Source organism: Tupaia chinensis, unplaced genomic scaffold (genome assembly GCF_000334495.1).
Source record: "Tupaia chinensis unplaced genomic scaffold, TupChi_1.0 Scaffold143886_1, whole genome shotgun sequence".
NCBI lineage: Eukaryota > Metazoa > Chordata > Mammalia > Scandentia > Tupaiidae > Tupaia > Tupaia belangeri.
Genome location: NW_006203737.1, coordinates 921,241 through 941,853, shown reverse-complemented (window position 1 = coordinate 941,853; position 20,613 = coordinate 921,241). Strand labels below are relative to the sequence as shown.

Sequence of the window (20,613 nt, the reverse complement as noted above, 5' to 3'; positions counted from 1 at the left end):
ATTATTATTACTTTTTTTTTTTTTTTTTGAACGGGAGAGGATTTTTTTTGCTACAGGGCACATGCGCTCGCCAGAAAGACAGAGAGAGGAAGTGAGAAATCACCCCCAAGAGAGGATGGCCACAATCCTTTCTCCTCTATTCTCCTCTTGGGATCTTGGGCACACACACGCCTGGCGTGAGTATAAGCCACTGGGTCCAGGACTCGAACCGCAGTTAACTACATGAGACCAGCGACACAGCCATTATGCCAACTGCTGGTCCCAAAAGATTACTTTTTAATTTGACCTGAGAGCAAAAGAGAGAGGGAAAATGAGAAAGCAAGCCACCAGGTCCAGAATTTCAAGTATGGTCAGCCATGTGGGAGTCCAGCGATAAAATCACCAAGACACCCACCGGGCCCCAGGGCCAATTGTTTAATTATTGTGTTTTCTGAAGATATCATCATAATCCATGCAGCACCAACTGTATACCCAGTCAGCAGGCAAAATTATAAAATATAGGTCCAGTGGTGCTAAACTCAGAGCACTACTTTGTTATCTACTGTCTCAGACAGGCTAAGTGTTATAATGTTACATAACTTACCATTTTCAATAAAGCTTTTTGCTTATGAAAAATCAGACAAGTTATTGACAAAACAAATAATGAGACAAAAGCGAATGGTATCAAGAAAAATAGCAAAGTTTCCTTCCATATGTTACCTAGGATTAAAAAGAACAAAACAGGGGAAGTGTTAGAGACTTATACTATATTTTTTAAAAAACCAACAATGCTGTTCTTTTTTTCTAAAGAATTATTTTACTTAACTTTATTTATTTGTTTACTTACTTTAATTTAACCAGAGAGAGAGAGAGAGATAGCAAACCGCCAGGTCCAGGACTTGAACCACGGTGGACCAGGTGGGAGTCTAGCACCCTTAACCACCATACCACTTGCCAGCCCCCATGAAACAACTGTTTTATATACTTCAAACAAATGATGGAGAAACGAGTTAATCTTGAGATGATATAGCTGTGCTGGAGTACACCATTCCCCTCACTTGTGCACTTTTCATACAGAACAGGTATTTTATTGAACTGTGACATCTTTTTATTTCACTTGGAAAAATCACTTCCCAAAACACAATTCCTATTTCCTAATATGCTTTTAAAATTTGACCTTGTGAATTTTTCACACACAAAAAATACTGAAATATTAACCAAGTGATTGAACGAACAAGTCCTGGGACTACCAAGTGCCATGGTGGTTAAGATAGTAGACTCCCACACAGCTGACCATGGTTCCAGGCTGACTTGATGGTTTGAAAATCACACCAAGGGGGCCAGCAGGTGGCGTAGTGGTTATGGTGCCAGACTTCCACGCGGCCAACCACAGTTCAAGTCCCAGACCCAGTGGCTTGAAACAAGTCAGGCACCTGTGCACGGGTGCCCCAGATCCAGAGAGGAAAATGGAGGAGAAGAGATTATGACTTGGCCATCCACCCGGAGGAGTGATTTTTCACTTTTCCTTTCTCTGTCTCTCTCTGGCAAGGACATGTGCACTATGGCAAAAACATTTTTTTTTAAATGTCCTCTGCACCATTTTTTTTTTTATCTTTTTAAGTTTGCTTTATTTCTTTCATGAGATACAGAGACACAGAGAGCGGCAGGCAACCCCAACAGCGTCCTCATGCTGCAAACTACCCTTAGTTTCTGCCAGCCCAGATAAAGGGCACCTGCTTGTGCACCCAGCCTATACAGGAGAGCACCAGGACGTGAACTTGGAACATTTGCAAGGGGACCCAGTTTGTTCCCACTGCACCACCATCTGGCCCTGTGTTGCGCATCTCTTAATTTGCACAAGAAATCAAATTGTTGAATTCTATCATATGATACTGTAATGATCAAGAGCTGGTCATTGATGAGAATTCCTGTGAGTAATGGAGCTTTTTAAAAAATGTTATTATTTATTTATTTATGTATTTATTTATTTATACTAGAGGGTGCCTGCACTTGCCAGAGACAGACAGACAGAGAGGGAGAGAAGAAAGCACCCCCATGGGGAACAGTCACTCTGCAACCTCTTTTCTTCCACCTTATCTTCCTTTAGGGATTTTGCACACACATGCACACGCATCCAGCATGTTTTTCTGGCCACCGGGTCCAGGACTCGAACTGCAGGGTTCACCATGTGGGATACAACTGCCTTAACCACCAAGCCAAATAGGCATCCTGAAGCTAATCTTTTAAGGTCACCTTTTTAAATACTGTCTTAAATTTTAGAAACTAAAAGGAGAGATAAGATTTTCTTTCTGTTTTGTTATTTTAGGATGACCTTTCACTAGCAAGAAATGAGCCACCACTAAATAAACATAAAAAGTAGGCAAAGTCGGTCCTTCGCAAACTAGTATCTCCCACTTGTTTTGCAGTCATTTAAAGCATCTTGAATCTTTCACCCAGACCTACAAATCTCCCCTCATCTCATGTTTTTTATAGTCCCATTCCCTTAGAATTTTATTTTCTACTAGAAAAATGACCAAATTCATATGCTCAGCTCAGTTAATCCAGAGAAATGACTGCTGACTGATTTTTCTGTCATGCCAAATTAACAACAGGAAGGCAGGAGTTCCTTTGCTGAGGTTCTACTTCCTTTTCCTATGCAAGCCTGAAAAGAATATATTTTTACTTCCAAAAACATTACTGTCCTACTTTTCTAGAACTTGAAATGAAAATATCCTAAAGAACTAAGACCACATGCAACTCAAGAAAGTCTTTGTTCTGAATTTTAAAGCCAATAAGATTTCACCAAGAGGAGCCAGCAGGTGGCATAGTGGTTAAGGTACTGGACTCCCACATGGCCAACTGTGGTTTGAGCCCCAGACCTGACAGTTTACTTTCTCTCTCTCCTTCTCTCTCTCCCCGCCTCTCTCTCTCTCGTGCACATGCCTTGTAGCAAATTAAAAAATAATAATAATGATAAATAAAATTCAATAAATAATTCTCTTAAAAGAAAAAACAAGATTTCACAAACAGATACCTATCCATCAGAGCAAAACAAATCGCAGTCATCAATATCGCATAAGAGTGTATGTAAAACACATGAAAGGATGTTCATTTTGAAAATGGGGCTAAATACTCACCATATCGACTATATAAAGCATGGACTAACAAGATTCAGAACATAACCTTATGTAGAGTCTCCAGATTTCTTGTAGCATTGACAACAATAAAAAAGCATAGAACCAGTAAATGTTCCTTCTGATCCCATGTTATCTCTTGGTTAACTGAGTTCTCTTCTGCCCTACTTATTTTTCCTCAATGACCCTTGTGATTATAACATTTTTGGCTTCTTTGTTTACTGCCCATCTCTACTCAACTTGGGAATAAAATGTAAGTTCCGCAAAGGGAGGGATTTCTTTACTATTGTATCTCCAGCATCAGAGAAGACTGAAACATATTAGTTGTTTAATAAAATTGAAGCATGAAAGGGAACAAAGATACCACTAGATTCATAGGAAGATAGTAGAAATTCCATTATAATATTAGGTTGTTGGGAAAATCATGACATATTTTTCTCGTTTTCTATGCAAAAATGTGTCATGACTTTCCAAACAACCCAATAGAGTAGCATAAAAGGAGATGAACAATTCATTAAAATGCTAGTATCAGGACCAGCAGATGGCATAATGGTTACATCGTTGGACTCTCATGTAGTTGACCGCAGTTTGAGTCCTAGACCTAGTGGCTTAAAACTCATGCCGGGCACGTTTATGTGCATAACCAAATTCCCAAGAGGAGAATGGAGGAGAAGGGATTGTGGTGTGGCCATCCTCCTGGGGGTGATTTCTTGCTTTCTGTCTCTCTGTCTTTTTCTCTCTCCAGTGAGCACACACACCCTATAGAAAAATCTCTCTCTAAAAAATAAAGCCAGTATCTATCTGTATCTAAATCTGTGTATGTATTTATAGTAGTATCTACATCTATATACCTGAAAGAGCAACACTGAATTGATTTCTTTCCATTTTGAACAATTACTAGCAATTTTTGAAGATTTTTTAAAGAATTATTTATTTAATTGTATTTATTATTATTTTTTAAAAATTTGCTTTAGGGCATGTGCACTCACCAGAGAGAGACAGACAGGGAAAATGAGAAAGCAGGCCTCTAAGTCTAGGACTCGAGCCACTTGTTAGTCATGTGGGAGTCCAGCACCTTACTCACCATGCCACCTGCTGGCCCCAATTATTAGTAATTTTTAATGATAAAGCTAGTATATTGAAAGCACAATCTCACTTTGCCTCACTCTCTAAGCTTTATAGCTTATGTTGCTATGTAATTTAGATGTCTTTTTATCATAAATCACTTTTAACTCAGTGTTGAAAGTAAATGGAATACGCATTTAACTAATGACATCATAATTAGAAAACTGTTAGGCATAGTACTAGACACTCAAACATAAATGTAGGCTGGTCTACCCTTGTTTTAATATTTCTGTTCTCTTGAAAACTGAAAACACAAGAAAATATTGATTACAAAGGGGCTCCTGACTTCACCCTGAAAAGAACTAGCATATTCTTTTTAACAGACAGTCAGAAAAACCAGAATGTTGATAATAGAAGTATAACAAGACTCCCAGCTTACAGGTGAATATTAGACTTCCGATAAATCTATGCTCTATTGAAGTGCTTTATCTTCTCTGAGACTATGCGCAAGAGCCTTTGATTTCCATAATTACAAACTACACTCAAAGCAAATGAACTGTGCTCGCAAATAGCTCCAGTGATCTAGTTCCTATCCTCTGAGCACTGCCTTTCCAGCATTGTTTCTCACTCCAGTCACTCCAAATTCCTTCATCTGAGCAATAAATATTCACTTTGCTTCTTACTGAAAAGCATAATTGTTGGCTTTCATTTGAGGTTCTTGTGATATACATTTCATTTTCCACTGTTGTCGTCAGCCAGGTAGTATCATCTTCTGTAAACTCAATTCTCCAGTCACTCCAAATTCCTTCATCTGAGCAATAAATATTCACTTTGCTTCTTACTGAAAAGCATAATTGTTGGCTTTCATTTGAGGTTCTTGTGATGTACATTTCATTTTCCACTGTGGTCGTCTGAAAGCCAAGGAAAATATAAGATGTCATTATTTGATCTAATTGCAGCTAGACAGATTCCATCTGTTACTTTCAAAGTGGATTTTGTTACATACAAGATATGCATTGAAAGATTAGAAAGGTATGATCCTAGCAGTGGTCGTCTCTCTGTATGGTGGGATTTTTTTTTTTTGAACAATCGCTCTTTTTTTTTTTCCCCTTTCTTTTCTTGCCTGTACTTTAAACGTTTTCTGCAATGATGATGGATCACTCATATAAAAGATAGCACATATGAGAAGGCAAAATTCCTCTAATACCCAAAGTCTGGACTAATGTCAAACTTCTCAAATTTTATAAGCTGGAAGATTCTACGTACACCGAGTTACCAAAAGACACAGCCATTACATGAATGTTGTTTCTATGTGAACTATAGAGTTCATACACATAAAGCTTTTCCCCATTATTGTGGTTAATGTCAATCAGACCTGGGTAGTAGTGCTCAGGGCTTAGCATGAAACTACTATTTCAGATAGGAAAATACTACAAGGCAGGTGATTGCAAAGGGGGAAAAAAAACTGGAGCAATTACTTCAATTGCACATTTCAACAGGCTGAAGAACTTTTCTTATCCAAAGTTACAGCTTTTAATTGTTGTAACTTATCTTGGGAACCAGCATAATATGGTGTACACTTAAGTAGACTGGAAATCACATCTGGATTCTCATTGTACCTATATAATTTTGATTATAAGTCAATTCACCTCCCTGAGACCTGTCAAGAATCAGTTTTCTCGTCCATATATGAAATGCATTAATTAGAACCAGTGTCTCGGACTAGTAGGTAGCACAATGGTTATGTCACTGGACTTCCACGTAGCTGACCAATTCAAGTTCCGAACCCGGAAGCTTAAAACTCATGTCAGGCGCGTGTGCATGTGTGCTCAAGATCCTGAGAGGAGAATGGAGGAGAAGGGACTGATGCATGGCCAGCGCCCCCTGGGGAGTGATTTCTTGCTTTCTGTCCCTGTCTTAAAAAACAACAACAAAAAGTGTCTCACTCTCTCACCTACTGGTCTCCACCACTACCTACATTAGAAACCAATGAATAAAATGAACCTGTGACAATACAGGGTTAAAACCATTACCACATTCTTGGGACCAGCAGGTGGCATGGTGGTTAAGGGCGCTGGACTCCCACATGGCTGACCGCGGTTCGAGTCCCAGATGTGGCAGCTTGCTTTCTCATGTTCTCTTTCTCTCTCTCTCACACTATCACTCTCTGGTCAAATTAAAATAAATAAATGGATAAATAAAGTTAAATAATAAAATAATTCTTAAAAAAAAAATTACTACATTCTTGGTGGTAGGGAGCAGTGCCTACTTCCCTGTTAGCCCCTCTGCTCTGGTAGAGGCCATTCTCTCGTAGCCATACTCTAATTTTGACCTGATGGTTGCTCCTCAAGAGGTGTTTTTGGGTTTGTGTTTATTTTTGTTTGTTTGTTTTCCTCCTGAATCTTTTTCATAATCCATTGTAAACTCTTGGTGACTTTGATGTATTTATACAAAACTGGAAAAAAGTGACTAGATTAGCTCTAAGGTCCTACAGAGCTTTTAAAGCCACATGATTGCTTACGCTTTCAAATTCCAAATCTCTTTCTTTCAACTGCTAGGTTATTTGACCTTCTGGAAATTAAACTAAGATACATGTCATGTCCTACTCTTCATGTGAATAACAACTGGTTTTGGTTCTCATGTTTGCTGTTTTATTGAAAAGGGTATTTTTATGATTATCCCGAATAAATGCAATATTCATACCAGCCAGGAAGTATCATCTTCTGCGAACTCAATTTCATAAATGAAACACCTTTCTGGAATGGGTCCTGTAGGTATGCTCCATTTTAGGTTAACTTAGTCGGAATTCTTCATAGAAAGACTAAGATAACCTGGTGGCAATGGTTTAACTGAAAAGCAAAAGGAAAACATTTCAATATGAAGTTTGTTAAAATTTAACAGAAGCTGTTATCCAAAGGTGAGGATATCTAGTAATGAAAGCCTCCAAGAATAAACCAGGTGACTCAAGACTATTAAATATGCATTAAACTCATAGTTGCTTGCCAGCCAAAATGTGTCCACTGAGAAGCTTGGTTATCTTGGAAACTCATTTTTTGTTAAGTCATACATTGATAAATATTTTAAGTCACATATTGATAAATATTCAAGAGAAAAGTTGTAAGACTCAAATCATTATAATCATTTTCCATTGTATAGCATTAGAAAAAACCACAACCAGCACTGCTAATAATTTTATTCCTAGTTAACCCTTATTTACTGCTTATGACTTGTCAGGCACTGAACAAAGAATGTTGCATCATAATCTCATTCGTATCTCACAACAAATCTATAAGGTGCTCCTCTATTATCTTCATTTTACTGAATGAAAAATGAAAACAGAGGGAACCAGCAGTTAGCGTAATGGCTATGTCACTGGACTCCCACATAGTCGATCGCGGTTCACATCCTGGACCCAGTGGCTTAGAACTCACGCCGGGCGCGTGTGCATGTGTGCCTAAGATCCCGAGAGGAGAATGCAGGAGAAGGGATTGCGGTGTGACCATCCCCCCTGGGGCGTGATTTCTCGCTTTCTGTCTCTCTCTGTCTGTCTGGCGAGCGCACGCGCCCTATAGCGAAAACCTCTCCAAAAAAAAAAAAAAAGAAAACAGAGAGTTAAGTAATTCACCCTAAGTCACAAAATTAGAAAGGGACAGATCCAAGATTCAAACTCAGGTCTGGTTTATTATTCTGTGCCATTCTAGTAACTCTTAGAACTGAAGGAGCCAGCAACATGGTATGATAGTTAAGGCAGCCAGATCCCACATGGCCAATTCCAATGTTTGAATTGTGGACCTGGTGACTTGAAAGACACTCCAGGCATGTGTGTGTGCCCAAAATCCCAAGAGGAGCGTGGAGGAGAAAGGACTGTGAGATGGCCAATCCCCCAGCAGGTAATTTCTTACTTTTCCTCTCTCTGTCTCTGTCTCTCCAAGGACACACACACACACCCTATAGAAAAAGAAGAAGGGGGCTGGCAGGTGGCATGGTTGTTGAGGCACTGGACTCCCACATGGCCAACCACAGTTTGAGTCCTGGACCTGGCAGTTTGCTTTGTCATTTTCCATCTCTGTCTGCCTCTCTGTCTCTCTGGTCAAATTTTAAAATAACAAGTAAAATTAAATAAATAATTCTTTCTTAAAAATATTTATTTATTTTAATCTGACCAGAAAGGAACAGAGTGAGAAGGAGAGAGCAAAAGTGAGAAAGCAAATTACCAGCTTCAGGACTCGAACCATGGTTGGCTGTGTGGGAGTCCAGCACCCTTAACCACCATGCTAACTGCCAGCCCCAATAAATAATTTAAAAAAAAAACACTAAACAAAAAATAGGAGAAAAAAGAAAAGAAAAAAATATTTGAAAGCCAGCAGAAGGTATGGAGATTAAGGTGACTGCATGCCATGTGGCTAACTGCACAGTTCAAGTCCCAGACCCGGTGACTTGAAACACATGCCGGGCATGTATGTGATGTATGTGTGCTTGCCCAAAATCTCAAGAGAATGAAGGAGAAGAGGCTGCAGTGCAGGGCTATTTCTCACTTTCCCATCTCCCCTAGGGGCAACATCTCTCTTTTAATGTCTGTTTTTGGTGAATGAAAGCATCCTATGGCAAATAAAAAACAAAAACTGAGAACACACTCTGAAAATACTCAACCATTTGCCTAGCAAGGCCTGAGAATAAGTGATTTCATAATTGCCCCATCACTAGCACTAGACAAAAGAATGATAAGGCAGATGGATCCGCTGAAGCTAGGAAATATTAGTTCTAAGTGAAAAATGACACTTAATCCTTCCTTCAATTTCTTATCTTCCAAACCTTTATATCTAATAAGAACTTTCTCACACACTCTGTTGGCCCTCATTTTTCTGGCTTTGTATTTCCATACATCAGTAATTTCCTTCCTTTCTCTCTTTTTCACTCTCTTTTCCAAGTGGTTATAAATGCCCTAAACTAGAAACAATGAATTTCAAGTTGTTCGTTTACATCACCTATATTTTGAAGCTGAAAAATGAAATAGCTGGCTCGGATAGTCATGGATTCTGATGATCCATTAACACAGATATAGAAATCTTTATAGTCCGATGATTCCAAGTAGGGAAACTTGCATCCGATATTTTTTCCACTAGCCTTGATGTAATCAACACATTGTAATGTATAATCCAGGCCCTCATACCTGTAAAAAGAAGTATGAGAATTGTGTTTACCACTATCCTTTAGTGTTATGGTGCTTCATTTTTCTATTATTCTATCTTGTGAAGTTAAAAACATCATTAAATCATGTGCAATACTTATTTGAGCACCTACTCTGTTAGACACGATGACACACAATCAGATAGGAGTCTCCAAACAATCTCGCTGGTAAGGATTCTTATGTACTTTGGTTATGCTGACTCACCGTGAATCAAAGAATAGGAATCCTATTAAGAAAAACTTCAGTTTACATAAATAATCCTGAATGATATTGCCTTCTTGCTATTTTACTGAAGAAGTAATTTTAGAATAAACCAGATCTAAAAGCAGACTTACAAAATACTGTTATGTTTAATAAAATGAATGAAGATCCTGAGGATAGAACACACATCAAAAGATAAACCTCGAAAAGCCAACCAGGGTTTGGAGAAGTGGATGCAAACAGAAAATAATTAGTTGTCTGGCAAGTAAATGACTAATGTTCTATTCTATCAACAAGAAATATTATCATTTATTTTTAACTTAACTTCATTCCAGTAATAAAGTTAATGGGAATTAGGGATTTCCCTAATGACTTCCAAAGTATCAAATGCCTGGTTTATTTTCCTAAGGAGTTGCTTGCAATACAAAATATGACATCTATGAAAGGAGCTAAAATCCGTTTTGATTTTGTTTTTCTTTTTTTAAAATTACTTTATTTAACTTTATTTATTGTTTTTAGAGAGGTTTTTGCTATAGGGCGCATGTGCTTGCCAGAAAGAAAGAGACAGAATGACAGAAAGTGAGACATCACCCCCAAAAGGGGATGGCCACAATCCCTTCTCCTCCATTCTCCTCTTGGGATCTTGGGAACACATATACATGTGCCTGGCATGAGTTTAAGCTGCCGGGTCCAGGGCTGGAACCTCGGTTGACTACATACGTGTCCAGCGACATAGCCATTACGCCAACTGCTGGTCCCTCATTATCATCATTATTATTACTACTACTTTTAATTTGACTGAGGGGGGAAAGAGAGAGAGAGAGAGAAAGAGAAAGTGAGAAAGCAAGCTGCCAGGTCCAAGACTCAAACTGTGGTCAGCCACATGGGAGTCCAGCGTTTTTAACCACCACGCTACCTGCTGGCCCTAAAATCCTTTTCGAAATGAAGCCAGTAGAGCAGCTGATAAAGTGCTGGTACAAACACTCAGACTCTACAAAATTAACTTTATGTCAAGTATTTTCTTTAAGCACAGTTCCCAAAATCATAGTCTCTTGGTTAGTCCATCTGATTAGAGTTTGGGAGCCTTGAGTACTAGGCTTGACTCTACACGGATTTACTTGGTGACAGTGCAGAGGCCTTATTTTACAGTATCTGATTTTTTTTTTTAATTGCTAGAGAGCAAGAGAGAGAAATTGGCAGAGAGGGAGGAGGAAGAAAGTACTCACCAGTGGGGAATGGTCAGACCACAATCCCTTCTCTTCCATATCTCAATCCTGTCAGGATTTGGAGCAAACACACACATGTGCCTGGTATGTTTTTGTCAAGCCACTATATCAGGGTTTGAACCAGTCAGCCATGTGAGATCTGGCTCTCTTAACCACTAAGCTACAGGGCTGGCCTTAAAGTGTTAATATTTATCCCTCCCTGTTTCACTAAGATGAAGATAAAGTTATATTAAACACAAACTACAACATATAGGAGGGCAGGAACTTTTTCCCATACAGTTTTGTCTTTTTCAACCACAGTAATGGATGCTTAATGCTTGTTGAATTTAGCAAATAATTTAGACCTTAAGAATTTACCCACCTCATTCCAGATGAGGAAATTGAGAACCCAGAAGAGGAAATTATTTGTCCAACGCCACTAAATTAAATGATCCCAGAGCAGGAATTAGAACTCAGTTCTTAGGATTATTCATAGTTTATACCTTATATATTATGCTAAAGAAAAATGTCATGATAATTTAGGCCTAAAAAACAAATAGCCACTTTTTCTGCTCTGGGTTTTTTATTATTTAGTAAGTGCATATATTCTGATACTTAACCTCTCAATTGGCCAACATTATCATCTGCTTTATTCATTTATAAAAATGAGTATTTTGTGATAATCTACTATGAGCTTAGCACTGCAGAGAATAGTTGAGAGAAATACAAGAAGGAGTCCACGCCCATCAATCCCATAAAATTTGAGAGGAGACAAAGTATACAGATAAGAGAAAAATTGAAGTGCACGTGGACAATAGTTAATTAAAAGCTATAAAAAGTAATAGTCTAGAGAAAAAACAAGCAGAAGTTGATCTGATCAGTAGAGGGTTAATGAAACTGGGTATCACATGACCTCAAAATATAGATAAGAGTTGGTGAAAGAGAAAGTCAGAAGGCATTGCACATGGCAATGTACATGAAGGCATAAAAGAAGATAACATGGGGAGAAAAGAAATTGAGAGGTAGGTATAAGTAGAGTGGAATATTCAAATTGGCGATGGCAGATAATAATGTTGGAAAGGCAGCGAGACAAGGAAGCAGAGACTTGAATGGCAGTCTAGATTGTATCTTTGGGTCTACAAGTTGCCACTGGAGGTTTTGGAACACAGGAGTAGCATCTAAAAATGGCACTACAAGAAGATAAAGCTGGATGCTGTATCCAGAATGCATAGGAAGGGGTGAGATTGCAAAGGCGAGAGATTAGAAGCAAAGAAATGATCATTTGGAAGGCTATGGAGATTGTCCAGGTATGGAATGTAAGGTAAGGAAGTTAAGAGACTGGAAGGAAAAATCAACTATGCCACCTTGCAAAGGAATGTCAGAACATGGTGATCACAATAGTATGAGACAAATAAGGAAAGAAGGAAATAAAAGAGTCCAGGGGACCAGCCGTTAGCATAATGGTTATGTCGGTCAACTCCCATGTAGTCAGACGCAGTTGGAGTCCTGGACCCAGTGTCTTAAACTCACGCCTGGCACGTGTGCGTGCATGCCCAAGATCCCGAGAGGAGAATGGAAGAGAAGGGATTGCGGCTTGGCCATCTCCCCTGGGGGGTGATTTCTCACTTTCTGTCTCTCTGTCTCTTTCTGTCTTTCTAGCGAGCACATGCGCCCTATAGCAAAAACCTCTCCAAAAAAAAAAAAAGAGTCCAGTTGACAGTTAACAAAAGGATGGCATCACAAAAAGACTATAGCTTAACAGATAACTGCTTTTTTTAAAGGTCAAGAATATGAAATGTGCCAACATTTTTAAAGTTATAACTCTATGTAAAGGATACAAAATTTAATTCAGTATAGAAATCATAACATTTCTTATATCACCCATTGTATGCCTTCTAGCAACTATTGCCTACAAGCACTTAGTCCCATTTTAAACCCCCAAATAATTGTAAACAACCATCATCATAAATACAATTGTGGCATACCTAATAAAATTAATCTAGCGAAAATATAGTTGCTCATACTATGGGCTAATTTTGGTATGTAGTTTCCTAATATGGAATTCTTTTTTTTTTAAAGAATTCTTTTTTATTTAATTTTATTTATTCATTCATTTATTTTAATTTGACCAGAAAGGGAGAGAAGGAAAGTGAGAAAGCAAGCCACCAGGTCTGGAACTCAAACCATGGTCGGCCATATGGGAGTGTTCAGCGCCTTAACCACCATGCCACCTGCTGGTCCCTGGAATTCTAATTCTAAAATACATACCAGTAAAACAAGTTGTAATTGGTATCAGAATTTGCATCCATGCCAGGTTTCCAAGAACAGAGTAAATATTGCCAATTGTAATATACACAATCCATATCCTGAATTTTAGTTTCCAGATTTCCTAAGGGATAAATGAACTGTGAATGCATGAAAGACAAGGCGACAAAGCATTTGTGAATATCTGTGCAATTTTTTTTTTAAATTTGCTAGAGGACACATGTGCTCCCTGAAGACAGAGAGAAAAAAGGGCAGGGATAAAGCAACCCTCACGGGAATGACCATGCTACAAGCCTCTCTCCATCATTCGCTCCTTTTGGGATTTTGAGCATGCACACACACATGCCCAGTGTGTTTTTCAAGCCACCAAGTCTAGGACTCAAACTGTACAGTCAGTCATGTGGCATCCAGCTGCCTTAATCACCACACCACTGGCTGACCCAAATCACTACACCAAATTTATTTAATTTTCTTTGACTTCTATACTACATTTGGCAATCAATATAATCAGGAATATTTTTAAAGGAATTTATTGTAATCTCTTCACTACAAGTGGGCTGTGCAAAATCAAAAATTTTTGAGGGTTCATTTACTAATACTCATGGAAACATATATAAAAATATACAATTGCTTATTCTAGGATGTTCTGAACAGTTGAGCCAAAACACATTTACTACCACCCAAACACTTGGAACTATATTAATATAAGATGAAAATTTTATCAGTATGTTTGCAAGTGTAAAAAATTCATAATGGTCAGTTACCAGGCCAGCTCCATGGCACAATGGTAATGCACTGCTCAAGAGAAGCTGGACCCCACATGGTGACTGTGGTTTGAATCCCCAGCCCAGTCAGTCTGAGACACACAGAGCGTGTGCTCAAATGCTCAGGGTCAAATGGGCTGGAAGACTGGAGAAAGAGAATTGAAGTGTGACCAGACCCGGTGAAGGGTGTTCTTCGCTCTCATTCTCACCCTCATGTGAGCACATATGTACCCAATTATGAATTTTTTAAAAAGTTTTGGAAAAAGGGAATTAAAAAGTATGAGTTTATTAAAAAAAAAAAAGAAAGAAAGAAAGGGGGGACGGTGACTCACTACTAAGAAAAATTCTATTTAGTGTTACATTGTCACAGGATCTGGTGCATAAGAGTTAAGGAACTTACACACTACAAAGATTGTTCTGACTGTATTTTTGTTTGTTTGTTTTAGGTTTTTGCCATAGGGCATATGTCCTCAATGGAAAGAGACAAGAGAGACAGAGAGAAGGGATGTAAGAAATCACACCCCCAGGGGGATGGCCACACCACAATCCCTTCTCCTCTATTCTCCTTTCAGGATTTTGGGCATGCACACACATGCGTCAAGTGTGATTTTCAAGCCAATGGGTCCAGGGCTCGAAACGTGGTTAGCCATATGGAAATATAGCGCCTGAACCAACATGCCACCTTATGGCCTTGTTCTGACAGTTTCAAATATAAAAAAAGAGCCTTGATTTCACGCACACACATGCGTCAAGTGTGATTTTCAAGCCAATGGGTCCAGGGCTCGAAACGTGGTTAGCCATATGGAAATATAGCGCCTGAACCAACATGCCACCTTATGGCCTTGTTCTGACAGTTTCAAATATCAAAACAGAGCCTTGATTTCACTTTTTTTTTTTTTTTTAGGTTTTATAGATTTATTTTCAAAGGACAAGCCACTTAGCCAACTTAAATACAAGACCAACAGAATTACTCTGTCAGTCAACAATAAAGCCAAAATGTGTTCTCACTTCCAGATACTTTTCAGCATCATCAGAGTCCTCTCAGTGAAGAAAAGGGCTCTGGCATTTTATTCATAAACATCCTTCTTATCTGCGATGTAATCTACAATTTCTTTTCTTTTCTTTTTTCTTGTGAGGTTTTTGCTACTGGGCGCGTGTGCTCGCCAGACGGACAGAGAGAGACAGAGAAACAGAAGTGAGAAATCACCCCCCAGGGGGATGGCCACGCCTCAATCCCTTCTCCTCCATTGTCCTCTCGAGATCTTGGGCACTCTCCAGAAATGTGCCCGGCGTGAGTTTAAGCCACCGGTCTGGGACTCGAACCACAGTCAACTACATGGGAGTCCAGCGACATAGTCAATTATGCCAGCTACTGGTCCCATAATCTACAGTTACTTGAGGACACATTGAATGTTCTGCATCTGTATCAGGAATTTCAAATTCTGAACTCCCACATGACCGACCATGGGTCCAGTCCGAGATCTGGCGGCTTGCTTTTTCCTTTTCCTTTTCTCTGTCTCTGTCTCTCTGTGGTCAAATTTAAAAAAAATAATAATAACAAATGGAATTAAATAAATAAATAGCTCTTTAAAAAAGAAAAGAAAAACTTTTTTTTTAAAAAAAGGGAATTTACTGAGAGCTTTTCTGGATCAATCTTGTCATAGGGCATGAGGACGTAACGAACACGGTCTTTAATACCCTCTAACATCAAAGGCAGCACAGCTGTGTAGCTCTATGTGGAATTTGAGCTAGCACCAAGGACAACTGTGACTGAGGATCCCTGGGCTTCATCCTGGCCCCCACAGGGCACAGCGTGTGCTGAACATCCTAACCGTGGCCAGCAGGGACGTGGGACAGTGGCATAAAGGCAAGCCATGGACACAAGCTGAAAAGACATGAGCCACCATGGCTACGCTGTCACAGGGTACAGATTTAACCTTTCTTTTAAAAAAAAAAAGTTAATTATTTATCATTATTTTTTCATTTTCTATAGGGCATATGCACTCACGAGAAAGAGAGAGAAAGAAAAAAAAAAAATCAAGCTCCTAGGTCCGGGACTTGAACCATAGCCAACCATGTGGGAGTCCAGCTCCTTAATCACCACACCACCTGCCAGCCCATGATTTAACCTTGTAGTGATGTCCAGTAAGTAGCTTCTGTCCATGAACTTTGAACTTCTGATCCATTTGTGCATTGTCCTGGCAAAATTGTGTGTATTCTTGCTTCAATGCCCTTGTTAAGATCAAATCCATCTTTGTAATATAGATTCTTAGTAATGATGGTCTGTTTGATTTAAAACAAAACAAAACAAAAAGATGAGACAAAGTTAAGGTTAGAAATTTCCATGGTATAGTGAGCTACGTTCATAGGACTAAGAAGTCATTTATACCCTGGAGAGTCCCCAGTACCTAACACACACTCCAGATGCTGATCTCACACAAAACCTCAGAATATTCCTAGCAGAGCTCTCCTTTGTATATCATACCTCTTGATGAGACTATTTGAATCTTAGCAGCTCATTCAAAACAAAAACAAGAACTTCTAGAAGGAAAAAAAGGCCTATTACAGACACTTGAACTATAAACGACTTGGAATCAGATAGCTAATTTCCATGCACCATATATATTTCACCTGGCAAATGATAGATCATCTTTGAACTAGATTATAAAACCCACAGAAACATGTAAAGTAATAGGTCCCAGGTAACTGGAGAAAGCTGGACAAATTCTGAGCTCCTGGAGGATGAAAAGCATTTATCGTTTATGGTTATATTCTGGATGCCTAGCAGTCTCTGGCACAAGAAGTTGCTCAATAAATGTTTGATTTAAATTGTCCCTTGAAACTCCCGAGCTGAATTAGAGAGGTAACAGAATGATTCTACAACGGAAATATTTGAATGAATGTGCTCATGGAGTATGTAAATAGTTAATAATTCAACAAACTTTCACTGAGAACTTACTACAATATACGCAAAGAACCATGCTTTGTTCTATGGTACAGATACAAAGATAAGTAAGGCTTGATTCCTATAAAGGAACAGCTCACATTCCAGCATATGTAAGACCCATTATTAAGTATATAAGTCATTGTAAAATATGTATGTATACTTTAAGTCCATATGCGAGGGGACAGGGTATTTTTTATGTACTTCCAATGAGAGTTTTAACACTGGGTGGGGTGAAAACGAATACGGCCGAATGCATGGAATATAAAAGAAGCCATGCTTGCCTGACACATATTGATCAGGACTATTGAGATCTCGGAATTAGAACGGACACTGAAGTTGGAAACCACAAGAAAATCCCAACTGGTCGCTCTGATACTACAAGTGCATGCTTTACTTACCTTCCATCTTTCACTATCAATGTTTCGGTATTTTAACTCATATTCTACTGGACAATCCTTAAAATCATCCATAGACAGTGGAGGTTGCCATTGCAAATACAGATAACCTAAATATCCGGGATCCACTATCTCAAAATCCTGAGGAGGATTAACTGCAATAAAATCAATAAAATATTTGTATTTTTTCCTGTATTTCATGACAAAGGTTGCTAAATATAGATTCTTCCTAGATGTCCATCAACTAATGGCTAGACAAAATCTGGTACATCCATACAAAGGAATAATATTCAGCCATACAAAGCAATGAAGTACAGATACATGCTACAATATGGAAAAACCTTGAAGACATTATAAGTGAAAGAGGCCAGTAACAAGAGATCACATAGGATTTCACTTGTATGAAATATCCAGAAGTAGCAAATCCACAGATACAAAAAGTAGATAAGTGGTTGTCAGAGGATAGCGGGAAGAGTGGATATAGACTGACTGCCTCAGGCAAAGGGTTTCTTTTGAAGGTAATGAAAATCTCCTGAAATTTGATAGCAGTGGTTGTTGCATAACTTTGCAAATATACAAAAACCATTAAATATGCAGGGTCTTCAAAAAGTTCATGGAATATGTGTATTATCAAAAAAGTATGCATAGATTTCAAAAATTTTTGCAAGAAAAGCTCACACTTTATTTTTTTAAGAATTATTTACTTTTATCAATTATTATTATTATTATTATTTTTTAGTTTGCTATAGGGCACATGTGCTCACCAGAGAGAGACAGGGAAGGGGGGAGGGAAAGTAAGAAAGCAAGCCACCAGGTGTAGGACTCAAATTGCAGTCAGCTATATTGTAGTTCAGCACCTTCGCCATCACGCCATCTGCTGGTCCCAAATTTGCACTTTAATTCTATTTTTTCAAAGTTTTGGAACTCCCCTGATATTAAATTTGAAGAGGGAGAGTTTTATGTTATATAAATTGTATCTTGAAATCTTTCTAAATATCTTGGGTCAGGGACTAGCAGATGGCATAAAGGTTATGTCGCTGGATTCCCACATGGTCAACTGTGATTCGAGTCTCAGACCTGACACCTTAAAACTCAAGCCAGGCATGTGTGCATTCATACCTAAAATCATGAGAGGAGAATGGAGGAGAAGGGATTACAGCATAGCTATCCCCCCCTACAGGGTGATTTCTCACTTTCTGTTTCTCTCTCTCTGTCTCTCCAGTGCATGTGCCCTATAACAAAAAATCTCTCTTAAAAAGAAAATCTAGGGTCAGCAGATGCCCTGGTGGTTGGGGCACAGGATCCCCACATGGCCGACGGCTGTTTGAGGTCCAGACCTGACAGCTTTAAACACACTCTGGGCACATGTGTGTGCACCCAAAATCCCAGGATGACAGTGCAGAAGGGATTGTGGCACAGCCATTCTCCCTGGAGGGTGATTTCTCATTTTTCTCTCTCTCTGTCTCTCTGGTGAGCATATACACCCTATAGCAAAATCTCTCTCTCTCAAAAAATAAAAAAAACAACTAGATTACTACTATATATAGTTTACCTCTCTTTAAGAAATCACAGGGAAAGAAACAAAAATTCAACTTGGAGTTATCTCTGGGATCGTATAGCCCAGAATTTGACCTAGTATGAGAACACTTTATTACATAAATCTAACAGCATGAACCAATCTATATTAATTCAGTGTTTCCTGTATGCGTACAACATTCTGGCAGACACCAAAAAATGGAATAGAATACAGAAAATGTGACTACTGTGGCTAAGTACCTTATGACACTAGAGAACAGGGAGATCTTGATCCATTCTGGTTCATATTATAGAATCCTCTAGTGAAGTGAAGTTCAGAGATATGAAAAGTGTGGAAAGGGCCCAGCAGATAGTGTAATGGCTATGTTGCTGGACTCCCACGTAGTTGACCGCGGTTTGCATCCCAGACCCGGTGGCTTAGAACTCACACCGGGCGTATGTGTGTGCGTGCCCAAGATCCCGAGAGGAGAATGGAGAAAGGATTGTGGCATGGCCATCCCCTCTGGAGGGTGATTTCTCGCTTTCTGTCTCTCTGTCTCTTTCTGTCTGTCTGGCGAGCGCATGCGCTCTGTAGTGAAAGCTTTTCCAAAAAAAGAAAAGAACCAGTGTGGAAAGACTTTAGTAAAATTGGCAGCCAGCTGAGTAGACTGACATCAGGAAATAATCCTGTTTTATTAAAGGTTGGGGAGAAAACTGGGGGCAATGGCTCTCCACCTGGTTCTTTAAAAAGCAACAAAAGCAAGCCATATATATAATAAACAAAAGAACCTCAAAAATATGTAGAAAATGGAATTCAAGTACAAGTTTATTTTGGTGCAAAAAAACCCCATAGAAATCCATGCATAGTTTTTTCATAATACACATTTTCATGAACTTTTTGAAGATCTCCACATGTTCATACATGTATATACACAATATAATTTTATGTATTTTCTACTAACAAATCTAGTATTACTATATTTCCTTTATGTTGCCTTTTTTAAAAGAATTATTTATTTAATTTTATTTATTCATTTCATCATTTTCATTGGACCAGAGAAAGACACACAGAGAGAAAGAAAGTGAGAAAGTAAGCCACCAGGTCCGAGACTTGGACTATGGTTGGCCATGTGGGACTGTCCAGCTCCTTAACCACCACGCCACCTGCTAGCCCCCCTCATGTTGCCTTTTTACAAATGCTTTCTTCTCATTTCTGCCACATTTTTTCATTTTAATACTTCATGATATTTACTGAGATGTGGAAAAGAATCCACATAAAAACTATGGCACAGGGACCAGCAGATGGTGCAATGGTTATATCTACGTGGGAGTAGTTGACCAGAGTTTGAGTTCTAGACCTGGTAGCTTCAAACTCATGCCAGACCTGGTAGCTTCAAACTCATGCTGGGTGCGTTTGCATGCGTGCCCAAAATCCTGAGAGGAGACTGGAGGAGAAGGGATTGTGGCATGACCATCCTCCTCAAGGGACGTGATTTCTTGCTGTCTGTCTCTCTGTCTCTTTCTTTCCAGTGAGGGCACATGCCCTTATAGCAAAAAAAAAAAATCTGTCTTAAATAAATCGACCTGGTAGCTTCAAACTCATGCTGGGTGCGTTTGCATGCGTGCCCAAAATCCTGAGAGGAGACTGGAGGAGAAGGGATTGTGGCATGACCATCCTCCTCAAGGGACGTGATTTCTTGCTGTCTGTCTCTCTGTCTCTTTCTTTCCAGTGAGGGCACATGCCCTTATAGCAAAAAAAAAAAATCTGTCTTAAATAAATCACTATGTTGGGAACCAGCAGTTAGTGTAATGGCTATGTCGCTGGACTCCCACGTAGTCGACCGCGGTTCGTGTCCCGGACCCGGTGGCTTAAAACTCACGCCGGGCGCGTGTGCGTGCGTGCCCAAGATCCCGAGAGGAGAATGGAGGAGAAGGGATTGCGGCGTGACCATCCC

General features: G+C 39.2%; 1 protein-coding gene across 1 annotated transcript in view; it reads right to left on the bottom strand.

Annotated features, from left to right (window-relative positions):
* The window catches only part of IL13RA2 (interleukin 13 receptor subunit alpha 2), a 67,998-nt gene that overhangs the window by 877 nt on the left and 46,508 nt on the right, over positions 1–20,613 (bottom strand). Inside the window, 7 exon segments of the mRNA XM_027767048.1 lie at positions 584–699; positions 4,786–4,964; positions 6,910–7,027; positions 9,164–9,348; positions 13,041–13,161; positions 15,931–16,084; positions 17,147–17,298. Coding sequence (XP_027622849.1) covers positions 584–699; positions 4,786–4,964; positions 6,910–7,027; positions 9,164–9,348; positions 13,041–13,161; positions 15,931–16,084; positions 17,147–17,298 — 1,025 coding nt within the window.